At 36.4% G+C, this 21,948-nt stretch overlaps 1 protein-coding gene across 2 annotated transcripts; it reads left to right on the top strand.

Moving 5' to 3' along the window:
* Positions 1 to 4,961: 4,961 nt before the first annotated feature.
* LOC132644503 (clustered mitochondria protein) lies at positions 4,962 to 21,939 on the top strand. Of its 2 annotated transcripts, none has more exons than XM_060361095.1 (29): positions 4,962 to 5,117; positions 5,570 to 5,780; positions 6,742 to 6,803; positions 7,196 to 7,385; positions 7,478 to 7,615; positions 7,737 to 7,893; positions 7,988 to 8,181; positions 8,339 to 8,440; positions 10,424 to 10,559; positions 10,714 to 10,842; positions 11,904 to 12,294; positions 13,136 to 13,240; positions 13,478 to 13,596; positions 14,253 to 14,361; positions 14,551 to 14,691; positions 15,686 to 15,808; positions 15,899 to 16,069; positions 16,209 to 16,295; positions 16,818 to 16,946; positions 17,747 to 17,896; positions 17,983 to 18,051; positions 18,999 to 19,157; positions 19,307 to 19,363; positions 19,444 to 19,484; positions 19,635 to 19,754; positions 19,901 to 20,210; positions 20,300 to 20,407; positions 20,501 to 20,572; positions 20,948 to 21,939. In XM_060361095.1, exons 2-29 carry the CDS (start codon positions 5,582 to 5,584, stop codon positions 21,401 to 21,403), a joined length of 4,224 nt encoding a protein of 1,407 aa, XP_060217078.1. In that variant the 5' UTR covers positions 4,962 to 5,117; positions 5,570 to 5,581; the 3' UTR covers positions 21,404 to 21,939. The 2 variants fall into 2 exon arrangements, with proteins under 2 accessions (XP_060217078.1, XP_060217080.1); XM_060361097.1 differs by having other exon boundaries at positions 4,982 to 5,117; positions 5,582 to 5,780.
* Positions 21,940 to 21,948: the final 9 nt, after the last annotated feature.

Here is a 21,948-nt window from a genome sequence, read left to right as displayed (position 1 = left end):
TAAGGACCCGTTTGGCCATAAGAATTATTCACTTTTTTAAAAAAAATTAGGGTTTGGCCATGAAAATTCCAAATGTAACTTCAAGTTGTATTTGTAATTTGAAAAACAAGATTTTCTTGTTTTTCAAGTTTTTCACCTTTTTCACAACCAAAACAAGTACATTTTAACAAAAAAAAAACTATTTGCAAAAACTATGACCAAACACAACTCCAACTCCAAAATTTCAAAAAAATAGTGATTTTTTTTTTGGTTTCTATGGCCAAACGCCTACTAAATTTGGGTAAAACATACCCCTCCCGTCATTAAAGTTTTCAAATATACCCATGTCATAACGGAGTCCCCAAAATAACTCGATTTCATTTTTAAACCCGCTCCATTTAAACTTGACCCAACTAAATAAAAAACTCATATGGGTTACCCGCTCCTGTGCCTAGTGGCTCCAAATGCAGGACTCGGGAACAAGTTGGTCGCATATAGATTTTTTATGTAATTGGGTGGGGTTTAAATGGAGCGGGTTTAAAAATAAAATTGGGTTATTTTTGGGGATTTCCGTTAAGATAAGGATATATTTGAAAACTTTAATGACGGAAGGGGTATTTTTTACCCAAATTTATAACAGATGATATTTTTAGCCTTTTTCCCAAAGTAGAGGGGCATTTTTGACCCTTTCCCTATAAATAAAGTACAATTAACAAAAGTCTAATATTTGAAAAAAATAAACTTACCAGTACACTTCTGATTCATCAGTTCTAGTGTAGCTTCTTTGTGTCCAAAAGCCTTCCAATTTTTATTAAAGTTTCAAGTTACCTTTTCCAAAATACATTGGTGTCGAACTCTAATTTTGTAGTAATAACTGACGTTGAGAAAGAATAGCTTCGCGTGAAGCTTTTGACAAAGAACGATTATAGTAATAAGAATATTTTATATCCGACAATAAAAGGTCTATAACAATAGATAAATAAAATTATTGCAAATAAATCGTCATTAGACCACTTAATGGGGTTGATTTGGTCTTACAAAATTAAATAGTTTTCACAAGGTGCTTATCTCATAATAAATAGCGGTGACTTCACAACTCAAGATTAATATAGGAGAATAACAAAATTTAAAGAGGTTTGCTTCGAACTCCAGCATTAGTGAACTTTTCCACGCGAACATTTTATAAATTTATTATTATTTAAAAAGTGAAGCGTAGTTAATTATTTTAAGCATTCTTTAACTATTATAAACTATAAAGAACATTGCTACCTATTTTATTTTTCATGCACCTTCTAAATATACGTAAATCTATTTAAAAAAAAAAAAAGAGATCAATAATGAAACTTTAATATGCTAGCTTATACATAAATTGCGGCTTGCAATGATCTGGTATTGAGAAAAGCTGTAGGTATTTGGATGAGTTAAGAACATAAAGAAATGTGGATAATAGAGATTTATCGAGCCTTCCCTTAGCTCATATGTTAAGTCTTTTCAAATCTTGAATGTTATGCTCTCCAGGTTCATTATCATCCTCCCTCTTAAGTAGGGTAATTGTAATATAATACAAGAAAATAAATAAAATAATAACATGCTCGCATCTTTTTTTTTTTTGGGTTAACCATCAGAAATTCGATAAAAAAGAAAAATAAAATAGAAAACAAATATATATAGGCACCTTTCGGCCGCTCCTCTTTTCTTCGAAATTGTTTTTATTTTTCCTTTTTATTTCTATAGTTAACAAACTAAATTATTAATATCAATTCTTATTGAAAATCACTATAATATAGACGTGTTATAACATCACAAAAGTTTTTTTTTCTTTTTTGTTTGGATTTTTTAAATTCATTATTGAAAGTGCTAAAATTGCATCCACATTGTTATTTTTGAATCAAATGATTATATCAAAGTCATATTTGTATTAGCAGACTATGCGTAAAAATTAAAATCTATCTTGATTAGCATGAAGTTTCTATGCACTTACAATTTTTAAATTATTTATTACTATAAAATTAAATTATCAAAAGTGAATTACCTTTTAGCGAAGAAACAAATTAAACTTGGATAGGGAGAAAGGACTTGTCCGAGCCTCAATACATGTTATTGCCTTTTTTTTTCTTTTGTCTCGAACAACATACAAACTATGGCTAAAGTACCAAATTAAGGGATTGTGATCCATAAAAATATAGCTAAACAGTGTCAAAATATTAATCTGAATCTCAAATAACAAAAAAGAAAAATTTACCCAAAAAATCAAAAAGAGCCTGGAGATAGTTGCTAGCTTGATCTTCTTCAACAATGAACTCATCTTTATCCTGCAAATTCTTAAGCAAGTTAAGCAATATCTCACAAGAAAATGAAAACAAAAAGAAGCGAAAAAACAAAAAAGAGCAAGAAAAGAAGCAAAAGAAGTATGAAATTGATTAGGCAAAAGTCATAGATAGCCCCCTAAACTTTATCACATTTTTCTCTGGGCTACCTAAACCGAGGGTTGTACTTATTGGGTACCTAAACCAGTCTAAATTTGATCCTATTGGGTACCTTTTTCACAATAATCAGCAAAATTAAGAGAGTGTATTACACTCTCCATGACGTGGCAAATTTGTCCAATGAAAACGTGACACGTGGCGGTGGGGTCCATCATAATAATTAAAAAATAAATTATACACCCCCTCCCCCAATTTTCATCTCCTTCGCCCCCCCCCCCCCCCCAACTGGCCGCCGCTCCCCCACCACCGCCCTAACCGCCGTCTCCCCACCCCACAAATAATTTATTTCCTTTTTCTTCTCTTATTTAGGTCTATCAATGTCTTTACAAAACCCACCAACCTTTAATGAAAGGTGAGATAAAAAAAGAGTCATAGTAGTGGTGAATCTCCATTTTTTCCGGTGAATGAGTCATAGTAATGGTGAATCTCCATTTTTTCCGGTGAACGAGTCATATTAATGGTGAATCCCCATTTTTTCCGGCGAACAACGTGGTAATGCTATTTTCAGATCTAAAAAGGACAAAAAAATGATGGTAAAAAATAACATCCAATTCAAAAATTAATTTTATATAAATAATTAAAAGAAATTAAGTGTTATAATGAAGAAGAAGAGAAAAAAAAAAAAAGGAAGATGGAGAAGAGAAGAGAGAAACGTACGGTGAATAAAAAAAAAGGAAGAAGATGGAGAGGAGAACAACGTACAGTGGGATGGGGTCAAGGGACAAGACAGGCGACTGGGGGGAAGGTGGGTTACTTTTTTATTAATTTATCTATTAAATTTTATTTAAAAGAAATAAAATTCTAACCAAAAAGAAAAAATTAAGGATGAAAGGGCTGTCGCGCGCCCAATAAAAAGTGTAATCAATTGCTGCGCCACGTAAGCGCCACATAGGTAAAAGGTACCCAATATGATCAATTTAGACTGGTTTAGATACCCAATAGGTACAACCCTCGATTTAGATATCCTAGAGAAAAATGTGACAAAGTTTAGGGGACTATCTATGACTGCCAATTGATTAGCTACCTATCTTCATTGTCACATAGGCATCCAAAAAAGCAAAGCTTGTTTCGAAGTGGGAATTGCACGTGTGAGTGATGCTATCTTTAAAGGTTGTTGAATACTTTAGCCAAAACAAAAAAAGGCTGTTAATTATATGGCTGTTTAGCTGCTGCTACTAATTTACGTTTCAAACTTCCAATTGATAGAATAATTGAGATTAAATTAAGACGAACGTGATGTATAGAAATTGAACAATAAATGTGTAATTACGTAGAAGGATGGGAGAACACATAAATGCATTATTAAGATATCTAATAAAGTAGATAATAATAGTGGGAGGTGAAAAGATAATTAATTAAATTTAAAGACTTTTTGGGCTATTAAGAATAAAATAAAGAGATAACTGAAGGGAAAATGTCATAAAAAAAGGGAGAAAAAAGATAAATAATTTTCAAGGCCATAGATAGGGGCCACATCACCTTGTTTATGCCTAGTTTTATATTATATATAGATTTCACGTTTAAAAGTTTCAAACTCTAATACAGAGCGCCGGAGTTTTTCCCGTAAGGAAGCTTTGAAATTGAATAAATGTGCTTGTAGGTAAAAGTTTTAAACTCCGCTATCATTTACTGAAATTATTCCATATTTTAAGTAGAAATATTTTAGGGAAAAGGGTAAAAAATGCCCCTCTACTTTGGAAAAAGGGCTAAAAATATCCCGTCATTAAAGTTTTCAAATATACCACTATCTTAACGGAAATCCCCAATCTCCCCAAAATAACTCGATTTCTTTTTTAAATCCGCTCCATTTAAACTCGACCCAACTACATAAAAAATTCATATGCGACCAACTTATTCCCGAGTCCTACATTTGGAGACACTAGGCACATGAGCAGGTTTAAAAATGAAATCGGGTTATTTTGGGAATTTCTATTGAGACAGAGGTAAATTTGAAAACTTTAATGACATGAGGGGTATTTTTGAACCAAATTGTAATGGAGGATGTTTTTAATCCTTTTCCCAAAATAGAGGGGTATTTTTGACCCTTTCCCCAATATTTTATCTCAATTTTATTATTGCATTGACTATTAGTTAATTAAATTCTCAAATAATGGCTAAATATCCTTTTTTTTGTGCTGATTTCCCTTCAAAGGCACTGGTCTTTAATTTCCCCTCTCAAATTAGTGGTCTTTAATTTTTGTCCTTCGCTTAATACTCCTGAGGTTCTGGATTCGAACCCTAGCTCAGTAGAAAAGAAGAAGGAATTTCGCAAGGCAGAGTTACTTTACTATGAAACTCTGCCTTGCAATTTTTTTTTTTTAATTTGACTGAGCCGGAATTAAAACTCCAAACCTTATGGGCCAAGGATAAAAATTAAAGATCACCAATTTGAGAAGGTCAAAAATTAAAGACGAGTGCCTTGGAAGGATAATCGTGCAAATGACCCGCTAAATATTGACAATATGGCAACCACCTAATTTTTTAGAAGCCCAATTCTTTATTGGGCTGAATATACTAAGTGGAGTCAAATTGAACCGCTACCCCTATGCCCTAAACCTCTGCTCATCTTCTGTGCAGGAAACTAGACATTTTTCGTTTCTCCGACGTTTGTTGTTTCTAATTCAGCAACGAACTTTATCATTTTTGCAATCGGTAAAAACATAAATTTTAGTGAATTGGGTTATAAATACTGTGTTTGCTTCCAATATTATTTGTCCTTGTGATTTTTTACTAGTTCATTATGTGGATTGAGTTAGTTTTCGCGTGTTAATCTTTTGGTTGAACGTTTTATCCAATTAGCAAGGTTATTTCAATTTTGATATTGCTTGTTTATTTCTTCAGTCTTGAGCTGGTATTATTTAGATTGAGTTACTTTCACGTGTTGCTCTTTTTGACCATCTAAAAAACGACTATGTTATTTTGTTTGTTTTCTTGATTTTAAATTGGTATATTGTGTTGTTTGTAGTTTTTCATTCTAAAGGTAAATTATAATCATTTTCAAGTTTCTTACTCTCATTTGATTCTTAGGTAAGACTAAATTTTACTTTATCAAAAAGAAAAAAAGATAAGTTGTTGGCTTAGAGTACTGATTATGCATATTTCAGGTGATAAAAAAGATGGCGGGGAAATCAAACAAAGGGAAGAGTCGGAAGGCAGCTCAAAATGCTACCACTTCTTCAGAGCAAGCAGCCCCATCTGACCCTCATGTGAATGATACTGCAACACATGCGGAGGCTAATGGAACCACAGATGTCACTGCACAAACTGGTACAAAGGAGTCTGGAAATGGAACCTCCGCTCACCAGGCAAAGCAAGGTGAACATTGGCAACATCATAGTTTAATTTGAATGTGTAAATAACTCATCGAACCCGAGGTTGTGAACTAGAGGTCAATGAAGTGGGTCTTGGAGACCAAGTTTCAAATTCCTGTAGAGACAAAAAAGCTATTGGAATCAGTATCCGGATTGTCGTTTCAGCTATTATTCATGTGGTTGGAACTTCCCGATGTTAAGTTGTATAGAAAAAGACACAGAGTCATCTTACTGATTGGAATCTCATGTGTTGGCACCAAAAGCTAATTAGAAACAGAAGACAAGCCCTCATCTGTTGTTTCAGCTTTCAACTTATCCAGAGAAAGGGGGAAAAACGAAGGAAAAAAATTGAATTTTTTGAATCTCGCAGAGTTAAAGCTGTCAATAGATGGGTCACGAGGTCTACCATATAATATGTGAATGCAATCTGTTTGCTATGTTCTTTCACTATATTCTTGCTGGATAAACTCTCATGATCCTTCAATAATCTGATAAAGCATATGTGGCAAACAGTAACACATATCTCAGCACGTATGTCAGTTAGATGATCCTTGAAGTAAAAGATTCTACTTATCAAAGTGGCTAGTGTATTGCATACTTGATGTCCCTCCTTCTATCATGCTCCATGAAATGTTCATCGCTTTATTCTAGATCTCTGTCATATGTTTGGTTTTGAATATGGAGCAATGTGCAATGCTAGCCTCATTACAACCCTTCTTCACGTTTATATTATTCTTGCCCAACTGTCTCTGTCTTTCTGCCTATGTATTTGATGGTCATGTAGATGCCACATACATCAAATTCATACTTATTGAGTCTAGATTCTGTTCCAGTTTCACTTGCTCATATTACTTGAAGATAACTGTCTTACATTCTTGTATGACTTCTGTTTAATAGTCTAAAGTTTCTTTCTAGCTTTAGAAATTGGAGGAAATGAAGAGCCTTTCTGCTTTATTCTATTGCAGGTGACATCCATCTTTATCCTGTTTCTGTCAAAACCCAAGGAGGGGATAAGCTAGAACTACAAGTAAGATGTGCTACTAATTTTCTTGCCGTTCTAATTATTGTTGATGGGTCTGTTGCAGAACTTGTTTTTTCTTTATCGTTCTCCTTTGGGGATGCCCTCATCCTTCAGATTAAGAGAGTGGCTAAAATTCTCCCATTGCATTCATGTGAAGTCTTTTTAGTATGTGCAATCGCACAAATACTTCATATATTTTATATCTGGATTGTCAATCATTGAAAAGCTTCTCTTTCTCCTTGTTTTTTGACTTTCTGAACTTATCATTTGTGCCCCTGCCTTTCTTATGTTTAGATGTTTTTCTTTAGGCATTCAGGACCAACTTATATTTAAATACTTGTAATGCTAGTAAGTTAGTTTGTCTAATATTGGAGTTTTTGATGGATACGTGTTTGCAGTTGAGTCCTGGGGATTCTGTTATGGATGTGCGGCAGTTTCTTCTTGATGCTCCAGAGACATGCTTTGTTACATGCTATGATCTATCGCTGCATATAAAGGATGGTTCTGTTCATCATCTAGAAGATTATAATGAAATATCTGAAGTAGCTGATATCACCACAGGAGATTGCTTCCTGGAGATGGTGCCAGGTGTGTTATTTACGTGGACTACGAGTTATTATTTTTAGCAGTTATCAACAAGCTTATTGCATGTTTCCTTTGACTTAAACCCGATTGTGCAGCATTGTATGATGATCGATCCATAAGGGCTCATGTTCACCGCACTCGAGAATTGCTCTCTCTTTCTACATTGCACTCCTCACTATCAACATCACTTGCGCTGCAGCATGATATCGGAAGTAATGTTGCGAAATCTGGAGGTTTGTTATTCATTTGTTTTTTTTTTTTTGCCTTCTTGCTGATATTTGTGTTGTTTACTAATTTGACAGCCGTTTTCAATTGGATAGGCATAACAAAGATTTCTGGCTTTTTGTGTTTTAGAGCCTGTGAAGGCTGATGTACCAGAACTTGAAAACTTGGGTTTTGTGGAGGATGTTTCTGGTTCAGTCTCTAGTTTGCTGTCAGCACCTTCAAAGGAAATTAAATGTGTCGAGAGCATTGTGTTCTCTTCGTTTAATCCTCCTCCTAGCTACAGAAGGTTTCCAATCATTGTTTACTAATTATAATCCAACTGAATTTTCCCACAGGAAGGTTCATTCTGACATGCTGACTATGGTTTCTCCTTAATCCAGGCTCTCTGGGGACTTGATTTATTTGGATGTAGTCACACTAGAAGGAAATAAGTATTGTATTACTGGGACAACCAAAACTTTTTATGTCAATTCCAGCACCATGACTGTTCTTGATCCGAGGCCAAATAAAGCTGGTTCAGAAGCAACTACTCTTATTGGGCTCTTGCAAAAGATCAGCTCCAGATTTAAGAAAGGTTAGTAGAATGGTAGAAAGTACCTCATCCCCTCAACACCCCCCCGCGCCAAAAAAAAAAAAGGAAGAAGAAAAAAACTAGCTAGCACTTCATTTGGGGTCCAATTGGCTCAATCATCTCGACTTACGGTAATAAAGGATTTTATCTTGCAATGAAGCTTTTCGTGAAATATTGGAGCGGAAGGCTTCTGCACATCCTTTTGAAAATGTTCAATCTATGCTACCACCAAATTCTTGGCTTGGGTCACATCCTATCCCGGGTAAGTTTTTTTTTTTACTTTTTTCGCACTCTTAACCCCTGGCTATCTCTATTTCATGTTGGTGCCTGGTGTATACACATACACTAGTTTGCTGGATGCTAGGTCACATAGATATGAGGCATATTTTGTGGTGTAAGAATTCCTCGGAGGTCTGTTACTATTTATAATAATATTTACTTAGTGGACCATATAGTTGAAAATTGTGAGGCACAATAATTTGCAACGTCTCTTTCTGTTGGACCTGATGGGAAATTTGTCGTACTGATAGTTGATCATGTTTGAATTATATTCATTGTGAAGATATGTTGTGTTCAAACATCTTCGTTCACTCTTTCAAGATAAATATAGAATTAAAACACTTGAAATAAAAAAGGAACTCGTAGAACTCTAGTAAATTTTCTAACTCTTGTATTTGCTTTTATCCTCCTAGAAAGTTATTCAATTTCCTGTTAATAGCGTGTGCGGTTTAGTCGGTGCTATTTACCTGGATGACAATGAAAATCTGTAGTAGGATGCATAGAGATATGGCACCCAAGGGTGTGACCTAGTGGTCAGTGAAGTGGGTTGAGAATCATGAGGTCTCAGGTTCAAATCTCAGCAGAGACAAAAACACCAAGTGATTTCTTTCCCTCTGTCCTAGCTTTGGTAGATAGAGTTACCCGGTATCGGTTGCTGCCTGCTGGTGGGAGGTGGCAGGTATCCCCTGGAATTAGTCGAGGTGCGGCAAGTTGGCCCAGACACCACGGTTATAAAAAAAATATGGCACAACATTTCATTCATACATACATGCATAGGGTGTGCCACTATGTGTATATTAGAGTGAAGTTGTTGCAAGAGCAATGCCGAATATAGATGGCGAATGAGAGATTTTTTTTTCTTTTCTTTTTATCGTTAAGTGTTAATGGTGTGGCGAAGTAATGAGAATGCCGTTTTGGAAATAGGAACCTGGATTTTAGGAACTTAAGCACATTTCCTTGAGGAAAATTTGGAGATGAAAGTTGACACAAGAATTCTTGAAGTAACATGAGTGAGAATGCTTTCTTTCATTGAACATCACCCGAGATCTCCTTTTTTTTCTCCCCTCTGAGGCTTCTCAAAAAGCTGAGGATCATATGTTTGAGTGCAGGTTCTATTTTTTCTTGATAAAGTAACTAATTTTGTTAATGATGGGGGAAACCCCATATACAAGCCATATACCAAAAAGTAGGGAACCTACTAAATGCCAAACAACAACAACGACTACTAAATGCCAAACATCTATCTAAAATCCAACTTAACAATACCTCATTGCCCTTTATTCTGGTTTCTAATCTAGGGATATTGCATGTGCCTAATGGCTGCTAAGTTGGAAAAATTGTGCTTATAGTGTTATACAGGCATGGTGGGCACGTATTCTTTCTGCTCTAGTTGTTGTGTAGAACAATTCCAGGGACTTTTATATGGTCAAATTTATGTTCATATCTTGTAGCTTAAAGAAGTATCACTTTCCATTTTACAACTTCCTCTGTCCCTCTTTACATGAAACTCTTTCCTTGGGATATCCCAAAATGTTTATGACACAATTCTGCTCAAACATTGTTCTGTGATTTGACAACTTTTCAAAAAAATCAAATTATTAAGTTTTCTAAACTTTAAACTTCGATGATGCATTTTCTGCTGAACTAACTTTTTAAGTGTTATTTTAATTCTTTTTCATTACTACCAATAGATTACATAATATATCCGGTACCAGTAATATAATGCATAAGTCAAATTGTCATTTTAAGCTGTCTCATGTCAAGCCATCATTTAAGATGGGGTGGAGGTAGCACTATTCCTCAGCTCCTCCATGACAATGAGGGACTGTATATGAAAACAATTTTATATTATTACCTGATAGCTGCTATCTTAATAACTGCTACTCTCCATCCTCTTACAATTATCTTTCTTTCTATTATTATTTACCTAACTAGTTTTAGTTCCTTGCGGATTCTCTGGTGTCAGATCACAAACGTGATGCAGCACGGGCGGAAAATGCACTTACACTTTCTTTTGGAAGTGAGCTGATTGGCATGCAAAGGGATTGGAATGAAGAGTTGCAATCTTGTCGGGAATTCCCCCATACAAACCCCCAGGAAAGGTGCATCTCGATGGATCTAAATCAGCTTGTACAGTATTCTAGAGATTAATTGAATTTGTTGTAGATTCTACTTATGTATGCAATATTCTTCCTAAGTCTGTCTATGAAGGCAGGTTTGCCTCTGTTCATGTGTCTGTCGTTTTTCTGGTCACAGGATACTCCGAGATAGGGCCTTGTACAAAGTTAGTTCGGACTTTGTAGATGCTGCAATTAGTGGTGCTATTGGAGTTATCAACAGGTGTATCCCCCCAATTAATCCAACTGATCCAGAGTGCTTTCATATGTAAGTAGTCAGCTGGAGATCAGCACAAATAATTTCCTCGCGACTATATGTTTTCACTTAAAATTAACTTCATTGATGGAAATAACTTCAGATATGGTATAGTTTGACCTTTATCATTGAAAATGTAGTGCAGGAGAGTGGAAATTAAGTAAACAAAGCTGAGGGGTGGGGTGAGCATATTTTTTAGGTCTCAACTGATATCCCTTAGTTACACATAAGGTTGTCAAATGGCAGGTTGAAATGGGATTAGTAGAAGAAGCGTGTGAAAGAATAGATCATAACCAAACTGCCAACTCAAGTCCTTCAGCTAACTAGCCTGCGTAAAACATGTTCATCGTAATTCTTGCACTACGATAGTCATTATTATGTCTTCTACAAGTTCACTGGTTAAAATATTAATTTTGCTATATAGTTCCTTGAAATTAGGAGTTCTTCATTGAAAGTGGAAAACAAAACAAAGGGGAGCAAGCTAGGTAATAGAAGTAAGCGAGGTTGTTGTAATGCACACACATAATTAAGAGAAAAGAGCATTTAGAGCCAACCAGCAGCCAAGCAGTTGCCTTAATCCCATTTTGCAAGTGCACCTCTTTCTTTTGGTTCCCCTTAGTACATGAACTGCATAATCATTCCCATCACCCCCTTCGATGAATTTGGGCTACTATTATCCCAAACGGACCCAATATTTTTATGGTCTGTTTTGACCTGTCAATTGACATATTAATCACCCAATACCCTGAAGTATGGTCGGTTGGGTGGCTTAACAGCTTAAGTTGAAACCTGTGGTTTCATATGCTCTTAACCATCAGCCCAGCCACCGGTGGAGAAACGGTCACAAGGACATTGGGAGTTGATCATGGTGAGAAGGCAGGTGCAGGGAGGGGAGACGGACGAGATGTTATTATCCTCCTCTGTTGCTCTAAGCTGACAATATGCCTGATCCATCATTCACAAGCTGCATCTTTTTCTCCATTATCCTTGCTGGCCAAATGTTGTTTAGACTACTAAAGATTCTCCTTAGTTAATTGCCACTTCTGCCTGATACTTATTCTTTATGGATCTAGGTACGTTCACAATAATATATTCTTCAGCTTTGCTGTTGATGCGGATCTCGAGCAACTGTCCAGGAAGCGGGTGGCTGATTCTAAAGTTGAGGGCACAGGCTTATTACGTAGTTTGTCAGAGAAGACCGCCAATAATTTGTCACAGGGAGCCTCTGAAGTTTCCAATGGAGATGAGCATGGCAGCTCAGTTGTAGAAGCTGCAAACATCATCTTGGATTGTCCTCCTGGAGTGCCAGGTGAAACTCAGTTGGCTGAAAGTGAGCAAGCCACTTATGCAAGCGCAAATAATGACTTGAAAGGCACAAAAGCCTATCAGGAAGCTGATGTCCTTGGATTATACAACCTTGCTATGGCGATAATTGATTATAGAGGACATAGAGTGGTGGCCCAGGTGTTTATTGAACTTGCAGTGCCAAAATTTAGCTCTATGCTGTAGTTGTATGCTTTCGACTAGTCCAGACATGAATGTCAAGAGTACTAATGCACATGCATTTTCCACTTGGAAACCATCTTCATGAATTTTCTATTTTTCATGCATCTGACTTTGAAGCTGGAACTGCTATTTTAAGTAGTGGCTTCAATTTGTCTTGACATTTGTCCTAGATTAAATATTATACTCCCTCAGTCCGATTTAGCATGAAGGTAGTTGACTGGGCTAGGAGCTTAAGAAATTAAAGAAGTCTTTTGATATTTAAGCCAAATATATACAAAGTAACCCAACTGTCCTTTTAATGAGCGTAGTCAGACTTCCTCATGTCTTTGCTTTTTCTCTTTTTTTTTTTTTTTTTTTTATAAAAGAATGAGTTACCAAGTGGGTCCCAGCTCCCAACAAATCATTCAAAATGAGGATGATAAGACTGTTTCCAAAAAGAGAAAGGTGTCATTCTTTTTGGGGCAGATTAAAAAGGGAGGTGTATCGAAATGGCACAAAGGGAGTATAACAAAATTAAGTCCTAGATTTTAATAACTTGGAGATTTAGAAGGGAACCGTGCTTGTAATAAATAATTGTGATAAAAGCAGGGCTTTTAGGCATAGTATTCTTGCATCTCTATTAATAATAACAATGCTTGTATGGGTCTTTTCCGTAGGTACTATTCTTGATGGCTGTATTTAATTTGATCTTCTAATATTACTTCTAATCTTCTAATATTACTTCCATAGGTACCTTATAGATGCATTATTCTGCTGATTTATTGAAAGTTTATAACCTTTTATCTGTTTTTTATGCTAGAGTGTTTTACCTGGTATCCTTCAAGGTGACAAATCAGATTCCCTCTTATACGGTTCTGTTGATAATGGCAAGAAAATCTGCTGGAGTGACGAGTTTCATTCCAAGGTAGGAGCGGACCGCAATTTTTTGTTCACCTTCTTTTTTCCATTGTATGGTTTGCACAGCATTACTTTCATTGATGTTTGTTGATTGGGTCACAGGGTATGACATTTCAATGTGAACTGTAATGACGGATGATGTTATTTTTCCTTTTATCATTCTTGACTTGTCTTGTTAATCATTTGAACTTTATATCGGGCTCTCTCCTGGATCCGTGATTTCACCTAGCTTTATTTGTCTTAGGTGATAGAAGCTGCCAAACGCCTGCACTTGAAGGAACATACTGTCCTTGATGGATCTGGAAATGAATTTAAATTAGCTGCACCAGTGGAATGCAAGGGCATTGTTGGTAGTGATGACAGGTGATTACTATTTGACGCTTCACTACTATTGGTTTTTGGGGGGGGGGGGGGGGGGGGGGGAATTCCTTGTCTTATGATGAAAGCTAATTTTGGTTCATTGGTGATGTGATGCTCTGTTTCTCCACAGGATCCATATGATTGAAGTCCTGCTACATATGCACATAACACACACACCCCTCCAAGCTTAATGATGTTTAGGTGTATAACTTGGAGATGGGAAAACGTGGAAACTCTTAGTAGGCGTTTGGCCATGAAAACAAAAAATTATTCACTTTATTTGGAAGTTCGAGTTCAAGATGGAGTTGTGTTTGGTTATAGTTTTTGCAAAGAATATTTTGTTGTTTGAATTTAATGGAAGTGAAAAAAGTGAAAACAAGGTTTTTGTTGTTGAATTTGTATTTGGAATTTTCATGGCCAAACACTGATTTTCAAATAAAGTGAAAAAAATTTCCGGAAAAAAGCGAAAAATTTTCATGGCCAAATGGGCCCTTAGTTTTATACTGGACTTCATTAGTTGCAGTTTTATGCATGTGTTTTTTTTTTCCGATGATATGTGACTGTCCTCTTTTTTTCCTCCTGATAATATGTGACCATCATTTACTTACCCAATTTTAGTGGGATCAGATTTATCATTTTATCGAGATTGTGGTTTTCAGGCATTATCTGTTGGACTTGATGAGAGTCACTCCTCGTGATGCAAATTATACTGGTCCAGGTTCCAGATTTTGTATTTTGCGACCTGAGTTGATAACTGCATTTTGCCAGGTTAGTCCTGTTTGTTCTATGACAATTCTGCTCTCATATTTTCATTTGTATTCAATTATTTCGGTTATATTTATTCCGGGTCTCAGAGCCTGATTTTTGGGGGTTCGGTTTGCTTTTATACTTGGATCTGATTTCTGACATTTTTTACTTTCAAATTTTATTTTGGTTCTTCGTCCCTCTTTCCCCAAGGCTGAAGTTGCTGAGAGGTCAAAATCCAAGTGCGAGTCAGAGGGGGAGGTACCAGTGGCCTCTGGTAGTTCAAGTGTAAATAACACTGAAGAATTACCAACAAGCGATGTCGTTGCCCCGACTGAAGTCAACAGCAATGAGGTAGCAATTCTCCTGCTTAAATGAAGTTTGTCCTTCTACTGCAAGTATTTTTCTGTGTCTAGTAATAATGACAAGGAATGTATTTTGAAAGCCAGTTCCTTACAGTAATAATTACTGAAGTTGCGCCGCTGTTGGATATTAGTTTGCTCTTTTACTTGTGACCGTATATGTGTTGGATAATATAATTTCGTAATAGCTTTTTAACAAGAGACACCTCTCAAATTATATTTCTTTAAAAATTTGTTTGACGAGATCTAAAGGTTCTAATTTATGTTCTCACCTTTGATCGTTAATGACATCTTATCCTATTTATAATTGCTTTCTACTCTTCGTGATTTTATATTTCATGTTTAGATGATAGCATGTCTCAAGTCATGTGAGCATTTTAGGAGGAAGTTCAGTTAGTGGGCTTGATAGGCTTACTGTAATTAGTTTTTAGTATGTGTAATTTTTTGGAGGTGGCCAGCATGCCCTTAATGCTGAGGAATACAAAGTTACCAGTGTAAAAAAAAAAAAAAGGTGATGTGAGCATCATCACTCTGCAGTATCTTATGTTCCTTTTCCTCATCCCTATTTCTTCTCTTCTTTACTTTGATTTGTCATTTTCAGTCTACGTGTCTGTTGACTTCCAAAAGTGCTTTACTTTATTCATCTGTTTCTTGTACATTGTTAGTTTTTCCTGAAATCAGAATATAAACATCATGTACACTGATGATTCTGAACAGAATAATTAGTGGTGGACTGTAATATACAATTTCCTTGATTATTGTGGTATTCTTATGATTGGTCCTGACGTCAATATTTGTGGACTGCGGATGATATTGATCTGGAGATTCTGTGAACAGTTTTTAAAGGAAAAAGAACTACAAACATGAATTTTTCTCTCAAGAGGGAATTAATGCAACATATTTCCATCAAGAAGTATTTTACATCTTCTTGCTCATGCATTTTTCTATATATGATATATAACTAACCCCTTTTGGCTCTTATTTAGGGAGAGAAAAGTGTGAAGGATACTGGTAACAACTGCTGTGCTCACTCAGAAAGAAAAGATACTGAGGATATAATTTTCAATCCTAACGTCTTTACAGATTTTAAGTTGGCTGGGAGTGAAGAGGTGATTTTTTTGCCTTTGATAGTTCCTTGTTTTGTTTTTTTTTTTTTAAGGTGTTCTGTATTTATATGGCCCTTTCCCACAACTTACCAGGAGATAGTTGCTGACCAAGAACTTGTGAAGAAAGTGAGTTTGTATCTCAAAGATGCTGTGCTTCCGAAGTTTATTCAAGATCTCTGCACACTTGAAGTTTCACCCATGGATGGGCAAACTTTAACTGAGGCACTCCACGCGCATGGAATTAATTTGCGTTATCTAGGAACAGTAAGGATCTCCAGACAAGCTCCTTTCAACTGTTATATTGCTTAGGCTTTTCCAACAAATATAAGAAGTTGTAGCATGAACGGAAGTTTATGTCAGTTAAAGTAGTAAGCTTGGTTTTGTCTTGTCCTTTATTTTCCAGGTGGCCGAGGGGACCAGGAACTTGCCTCATTTATGGGATCTTTGTTTCAACGAGATTGTTGTCAGATGTGCAAAGCACATTCTCAAGGTGATTGATCTTGGTCTTCAGATTGTAATAAGTTTTTGAATGATATTAATAAAAAAGAAATTTTTGATTGCTACTTGAAAGCCTTTGATGAGATTGAATTATGAACGTACTAAATCTTATGCTTTGACAAGTGTGATACCACTTGAGAACATGCTTCACCATTTGGTATTGAACAACATTTTTGTAGTGTTCTCGGAGGATCAATCTTTTTGTTTCTCGTGTTATGTGTCAACATTTTTTGCTTAGCATTATCAGTAGAAAAGTGAAGTGGAAAATTCTTCACCTGCCTTTAGTTCTTTTGTTCGGAGCAAAAATTCCTTTTAATCTACAGAGGGGACTCTTTTTAGGCTCTGGTGGTTTCAAAATAGTAGTTTGCACTTGACCACTTGGTAGGTAGCAGAGCTGAAGCACACATGATATCTTACCCTGATTATCTTGATGCATGGAACAGAAGAAATTAATTTAATTTATAGGTTTGTGGATTTTTGAATTACTTACAATTTGATCTGATGGGACATGCAGGATTTGCTGAGGGATGCCGAGGACCATGATCTTGCAAACACCATCTCACATTTCTGCAACTGTTTGTTTGGAAATGTTCAAACTGTATCTAATAAAGGTGGCACCAACAGTTCTAGAAACCAAAAGAAGGTAGAGAGAGAGAGAGAGAGAGAGAGAGAGAGCTTATTGTCATAACTTCTTACTTCTATTTATTGCTACTTCCTGTAGTATGATATCACGAGGAAGTTGTGTTGAATCGCGTGTACCACTACCACCTCATCTAAAAGCTTAACCTATTAAATAGGGGATAATTTTATATTTATTTTAGGTTTACAAATTACAACATTCCCTTCAAGTGACTTGATTACTTTTCTTGGGCCAAACAGAGAAATTATTTTGTTGATAAGTAACCATGGGACTTGCGTATAAGATCTCTATCTGCTCTAATACCATGCGTACCACCTCATCTAAAAGCTCGAGCTATTGAATAGGAGATAGTTTTATTTATTTATTTTAGGTTTACAACATGTCCGGCCTCAAGTGCCGACTTGATTCTTTTTCTTTGGCCAACACTAAAAATATCTTGTTGATGAGTGACAGCGAGACTTAAGTATAAGATCTCTGTCTGCTCTAATACCATGTTGAATTATGTGTACCACCTCATCTAAAAGCTTGCTCTAGTAGAGCGGGACACTTTTTTGCCTCTTTTTAAAGCAGTTTTCTAGCAATTCCCATGCTTGGCCAATGATATTCATTTGTATGCTGATATTTGGAGGAAGTATATTGAAGTTATCAGTTTAATTGTCTGAAAATTTCTGTTGCCTGTATAGAGCAAGCATTTTACAGAATCATTTTAGCTTGCTGGGCTGATATATTCTATCATTGTTTCTTAGATAAGAGTATATAGTAATGGTTTTAGTAAAATTACCTCTATGAAACACATTTCATAGGACCACATCAGCAACCAGCCAAAGTCATCCAAGGGACAAGGAAAGCGAAAAAATGTAGGGTCTGCCAAGAAGAAGCAGTCCTCCTATTTGAGTATAACCTCTGACAGTTTGTGGTCTGACATCCAAGAATTTGCGAAGCTCAAGTATCAGGTATCATTTTCTTTTCAGAACTTTCTTCCAGTTGTTTGCCCAGATGTTTTAAATTATCAGTTATGGTTGATTTTTTCTCTCTTCAGTTTGAGTTGCCTGAGGATGCAAAAGTGCTGGTAAAGAAAATTCCTGTTGTACGCAATCTTTGTCAGAAGGTATCTTTCATCTAGTATTCTACTATGAGGAACTCTTAGTTTTAGTTGTGATTACATATTTCTTAGTGTACCTTTTCTTTTCCTTTTTCCTGGTGTTATCTTATATTGGTCAATCATTTCTTCATTTCAAAGTGGCTATGGTGTCATGTCATAATTCATATATCAAGGTCACTAGGACTCATCTTCTTTATTGCATAGTGACTCGAAACTTTCCTGCAAAGTGAAAAACGGAATTACTTTATATTGGCATGGATACTTAGTTGTTTTAAGAGAGTTGAGACTCATTCTGGACTATTCAGAGGTAGTCCATTGGTAGTCTTTTACCCTTTATTTTCCTGCTTTAGAGACGGTCAACATTTTATTTACTTGTTGTGGCGTGTACTGTTTTGTGACATTAGTTTTCTTGGTGTGGTGACAAGCGAAGTTGTGGAGAAAAAGTTGTCTTTGTTCTTTTGATTGTTTTGACTTCTCACCGATTCAAGCAGTAAAAATTTCCTCCCTGATTATGCAAATCTTGATATGGGTGGTGAGACACACAGTGATATATGCAGCTATTACATTGTCGTCTTTATGTTTAAATTGATTTAGAAATGTTATTTGAATATAAATCATTAGATTGATATTGGCACTATACCTTGTTAGTAGAGATGACTGGAGGTTATTAACTTGTCCTTGCCGGGATATATTTGGTTGATGAAGATATTCTTCCAAAGATAATTATTCCCTCTTAGTATTCGAGCTAATATTAGTCAAGCATCTTTTCATCTTATTCTAGATAGCTATAAGTAATATGGTGCTCAATTTGATAAGTAGTCTTTTCAAAGTCTTCCCTTTGAAATCCGTTGGGTGTGCTTTTTCTGCCGCAGCAGGTTAATCTATTGCCCCACGTTTGCATGGATTTCTACCTTAATATGTTCAAGTAACTCCTAAAATTTTTCTTTTAACAGGTAGGTGTGACCGTTGTAGCTCGTAAATATGACCTTAACTCTGCTGCACCTTTTCAAGCATCAGATATTATGAATCTCCAACCAGTGGTGAAGCATTCTATCCCCGTTAGTTCAGAAGCTAAGGACCTCGTAGAAACAGGGAAGGCTCAATTAGCCGAGGTATTAACTGTTTCAATTGGTAAAGAAAACGGAGATGCTCATGTTAGTCATGGATATTTTGAGAGGCTAGTTGTCAATCTTTTTGGCCTTTTGTTTTACTGTTTTCGTTGGAGTTTACCTAGGTGGAATAACATCCTAACAAATTTCAGGGTTTGCTTAGTGAGGCTTACACTTTATTTTCTGAAGCATTCACAATACTTCAGCAGGTATATTACTGATTATTTATGCTCTGCGATCTGCTTTTCTTATGTTGTTTAGTTCTGATAGGAATATTCTTAAAATGCAGGTGACGGGTCCAATGCATCGGGAAGTCGCCAATTGTTGTCGGTAAGTAGTCTTGTGCTTTACCAGTTAATTCTTTTTGTGAGAGATGCTTGTGCACTTAGTCTTTGGTTATTCTGTTTTCTATTGTTTTCTTTTATCGGCTTTCCTATCTAATTTGTTCTCTTTGTTCTTTTGTATACTTTTTTTTCTCAGCTACCTTGCTATGGTTCTATATCATGCTGGAGATATGGCTGGTGCTATAATGCAACAGCACAAGGAACTTATCATAAATGAAAGATGCCTTGGGCTGGACCACCCTGACACTGCGCACAGGCACTTTTCTTTTGTCGTTTAACCTTTTTCTCTTTTCTTTTGCTATACCTTGCCTATTATCTTACTGGTGCTGATTTTGAAGCCGAAAACCTGTATTTCGGGATCATTATATGTTTAGTAACGTGACTTTGGTAATCTTACTGCAGTTATGGAAACATGGCTCTATTCTATCATGGTCTTAACCAAACAGAACTTGCATTGAGGCACATGTCACGGGCCTTGCTTCTGCTTGGCTCGTCATCAGGTCCTGATCATCCGGATGTTGCTGCAACATTTATAAATGTTGCGATGATGTACCAAGATATTGGAAAGATGGATACAGCACTTCGTTATCTCCAAGAAGCATTGAAAAAGAACGAACGGTTGCTTGGGGAGGAACATATTCAGACTGCTGTTTGCTATCATGCTCTGGCAATTGCGTTCAATTGTATGGGTGCTTTCAAGCTCTCCCACCAGGCATGTACTTGAACCGGATATACTGTGTTAAGAAAATGGGTTTCAGCATGATTATGGATTTAACCATTTTAATTAATTTTTATCAACAGCATGAAAAGAAAACTTATGACATACTAGCCAAACAGCTCGGAGAGGAGGATTCAAGGACACGTGATTCTCAGAACTGGATGAAAACATTTAAGATGCGTGAGCTGCAGGTATAAATTACTCAAGTCTGATGACCTCTAACTCGTTGCACCACGCTTATCATTGCCTTATATGTGCTTTTGCAATATGGAAATCCTTAACAGATGAATGCGCAAAAGCAGAAAGGTCAATCTCTGAATGTGGCTTCTGCACAGAAGGCTTATGATATTTTGAAGGTACATTTTCTCTACCAGTTTTGTACCCTTTACTATCCTTTGAGTGGACCAAATATCTGGCGTATTTGCTGACCCTAAAACTTCACATTGTGGCAGAAATGCAAGGCTTGGTCTAGGGGATTAAGACTTGCTTTTCTAATTTTCATTACTTCTTTTCACCATCTCTCTCGCACTAGTGCGTGTTTAATCCTCTTAGAACCTTTAGATCCATAATTACGATAAAATGTATAGGATCTTGGCTGTTCCTTTTCCCTGTTTGATGGCCAATTTAGACTAAATTTTCGTTCTAGGGTTATGATTCTGGTTGCCTTGGATTTGCTTTTATGCATGTCAATGAGAATGTGGATATTCACAGTTTTGAGTTGAATGTTGCAGGCTCATCCTAGCCTATTACACGCATTTCAAGCTGCTGCTGGAGGTTCTGGTGTTGGTGGAATGAACCAATCATTAAGTTCTGCAGTACTTGGTGATGGACTCCCTCGAGGAAGAGGAGTTGATGAAAGAGCTGCACGAGCTGCTGCTGAAGTACGGAAAAAAGCTGCAGCAAGGGGTCTTCTGGTACGTCCTAGTGGTGTTCCTGCACCGAATTTGCCCCCTCTTACCCAGCTACTCAATGTAATAAACTCTGGCGCAACACCGGATGTTGCAATTCCTAATGAAACTAATGAAGAAAAGAAAGAAGCAAACAGTAACTCTTCTAATGGGCCTGGGGATGCCCAAGCCGACCAATCCAAAGCAGGAGAACAAGATCAAACTCCAGTTGGTTTAGGGACAGGTTTGGGGGCGTTGGATACGAAGAAACAAAAATCAAAAGTGAAAGCTGCATCTTGAAGCATATATTGCTGAATTTACTAACAAACATGGCAATGGCCAGTTCGAGCATATTACGGATTTTTGCCTGCGGCCACCTCAGGCTTCAGGTACTCACTGTACGGGTGAACGCTTATACTAGTATTCCATTCTGACAATAATTCTCTCATGGAGATTTAAGTATTCGAGCTGTAGCTCCTCTCATCTTGATTATTGCTGAGATCACATAACTTGTAGGCCTAGTTTGAGAAGATAGGTTTAGTACGCATTGTTTTGGTGTGTTGAATAATGTTAAGTCCATTATCTGTTTGGATGTTGGTGTCATCCTAAAAATTTTGACCCACTTTATTGACCTTTTCCTTGTGGCTGGGTATGTAATGATCTAGTGAGTGAAACCGCCCACCTGTTTCAGTTGGAAGGTGCTCTTTCTTGGACAATTTTTCGTTTCTGGTTAAACTTTAACTTTCTATTTCTTATTTATTTATATATTGAGGTGGCTTTGTAAGATTGAATTAATGTTCTTGATTGTGATCAGCAGCTTGGATACTTCTTAGAAATTCCATTTT

Source organism: Lycium barbarum, chromosome 6 (genome assembly GCF_019175385.1).
Source record: "Lycium barbarum isolate Lr01 chromosome 6, ASM1917538v2, whole genome shotgun sequence".
Taxonomy (NCBI): domain Eukaryota; kingdom Viridiplantae; phylum Streptophyta; class Magnoliopsida; order Solanales; family Solanaceae; genus Lycium; species Lycium barbarum.
The sequence above is the reverse complement of the archived record's forward strand: the minus strand, read 5'-3'. Positions and strand labels throughout refer to the sequence as shown.

Coding starts and splice junctions, on each gene's coding strand:
- LOC132644503 (XM_060361095.1), top strand. CDS start 5,582: ATGGCGGGGAAATCAAACAAAGGGAAGAGTCGGAAGGCAGCTCAAAAT. Junction 17,897..17,982: donor TTGCGAAGCTCAAGTATCAG/GTATCATTTTCT, acceptor TTCTCTCTTCAG/TTTGAGTTGCCTGAGGATGC. Junction 19,755..19,900: donor CACCCTGACACTGCGCACAG/GCACTTTTCTTT, acceptor ATCTTACTGCAG/TTATGGAAACATGGCTCTAT.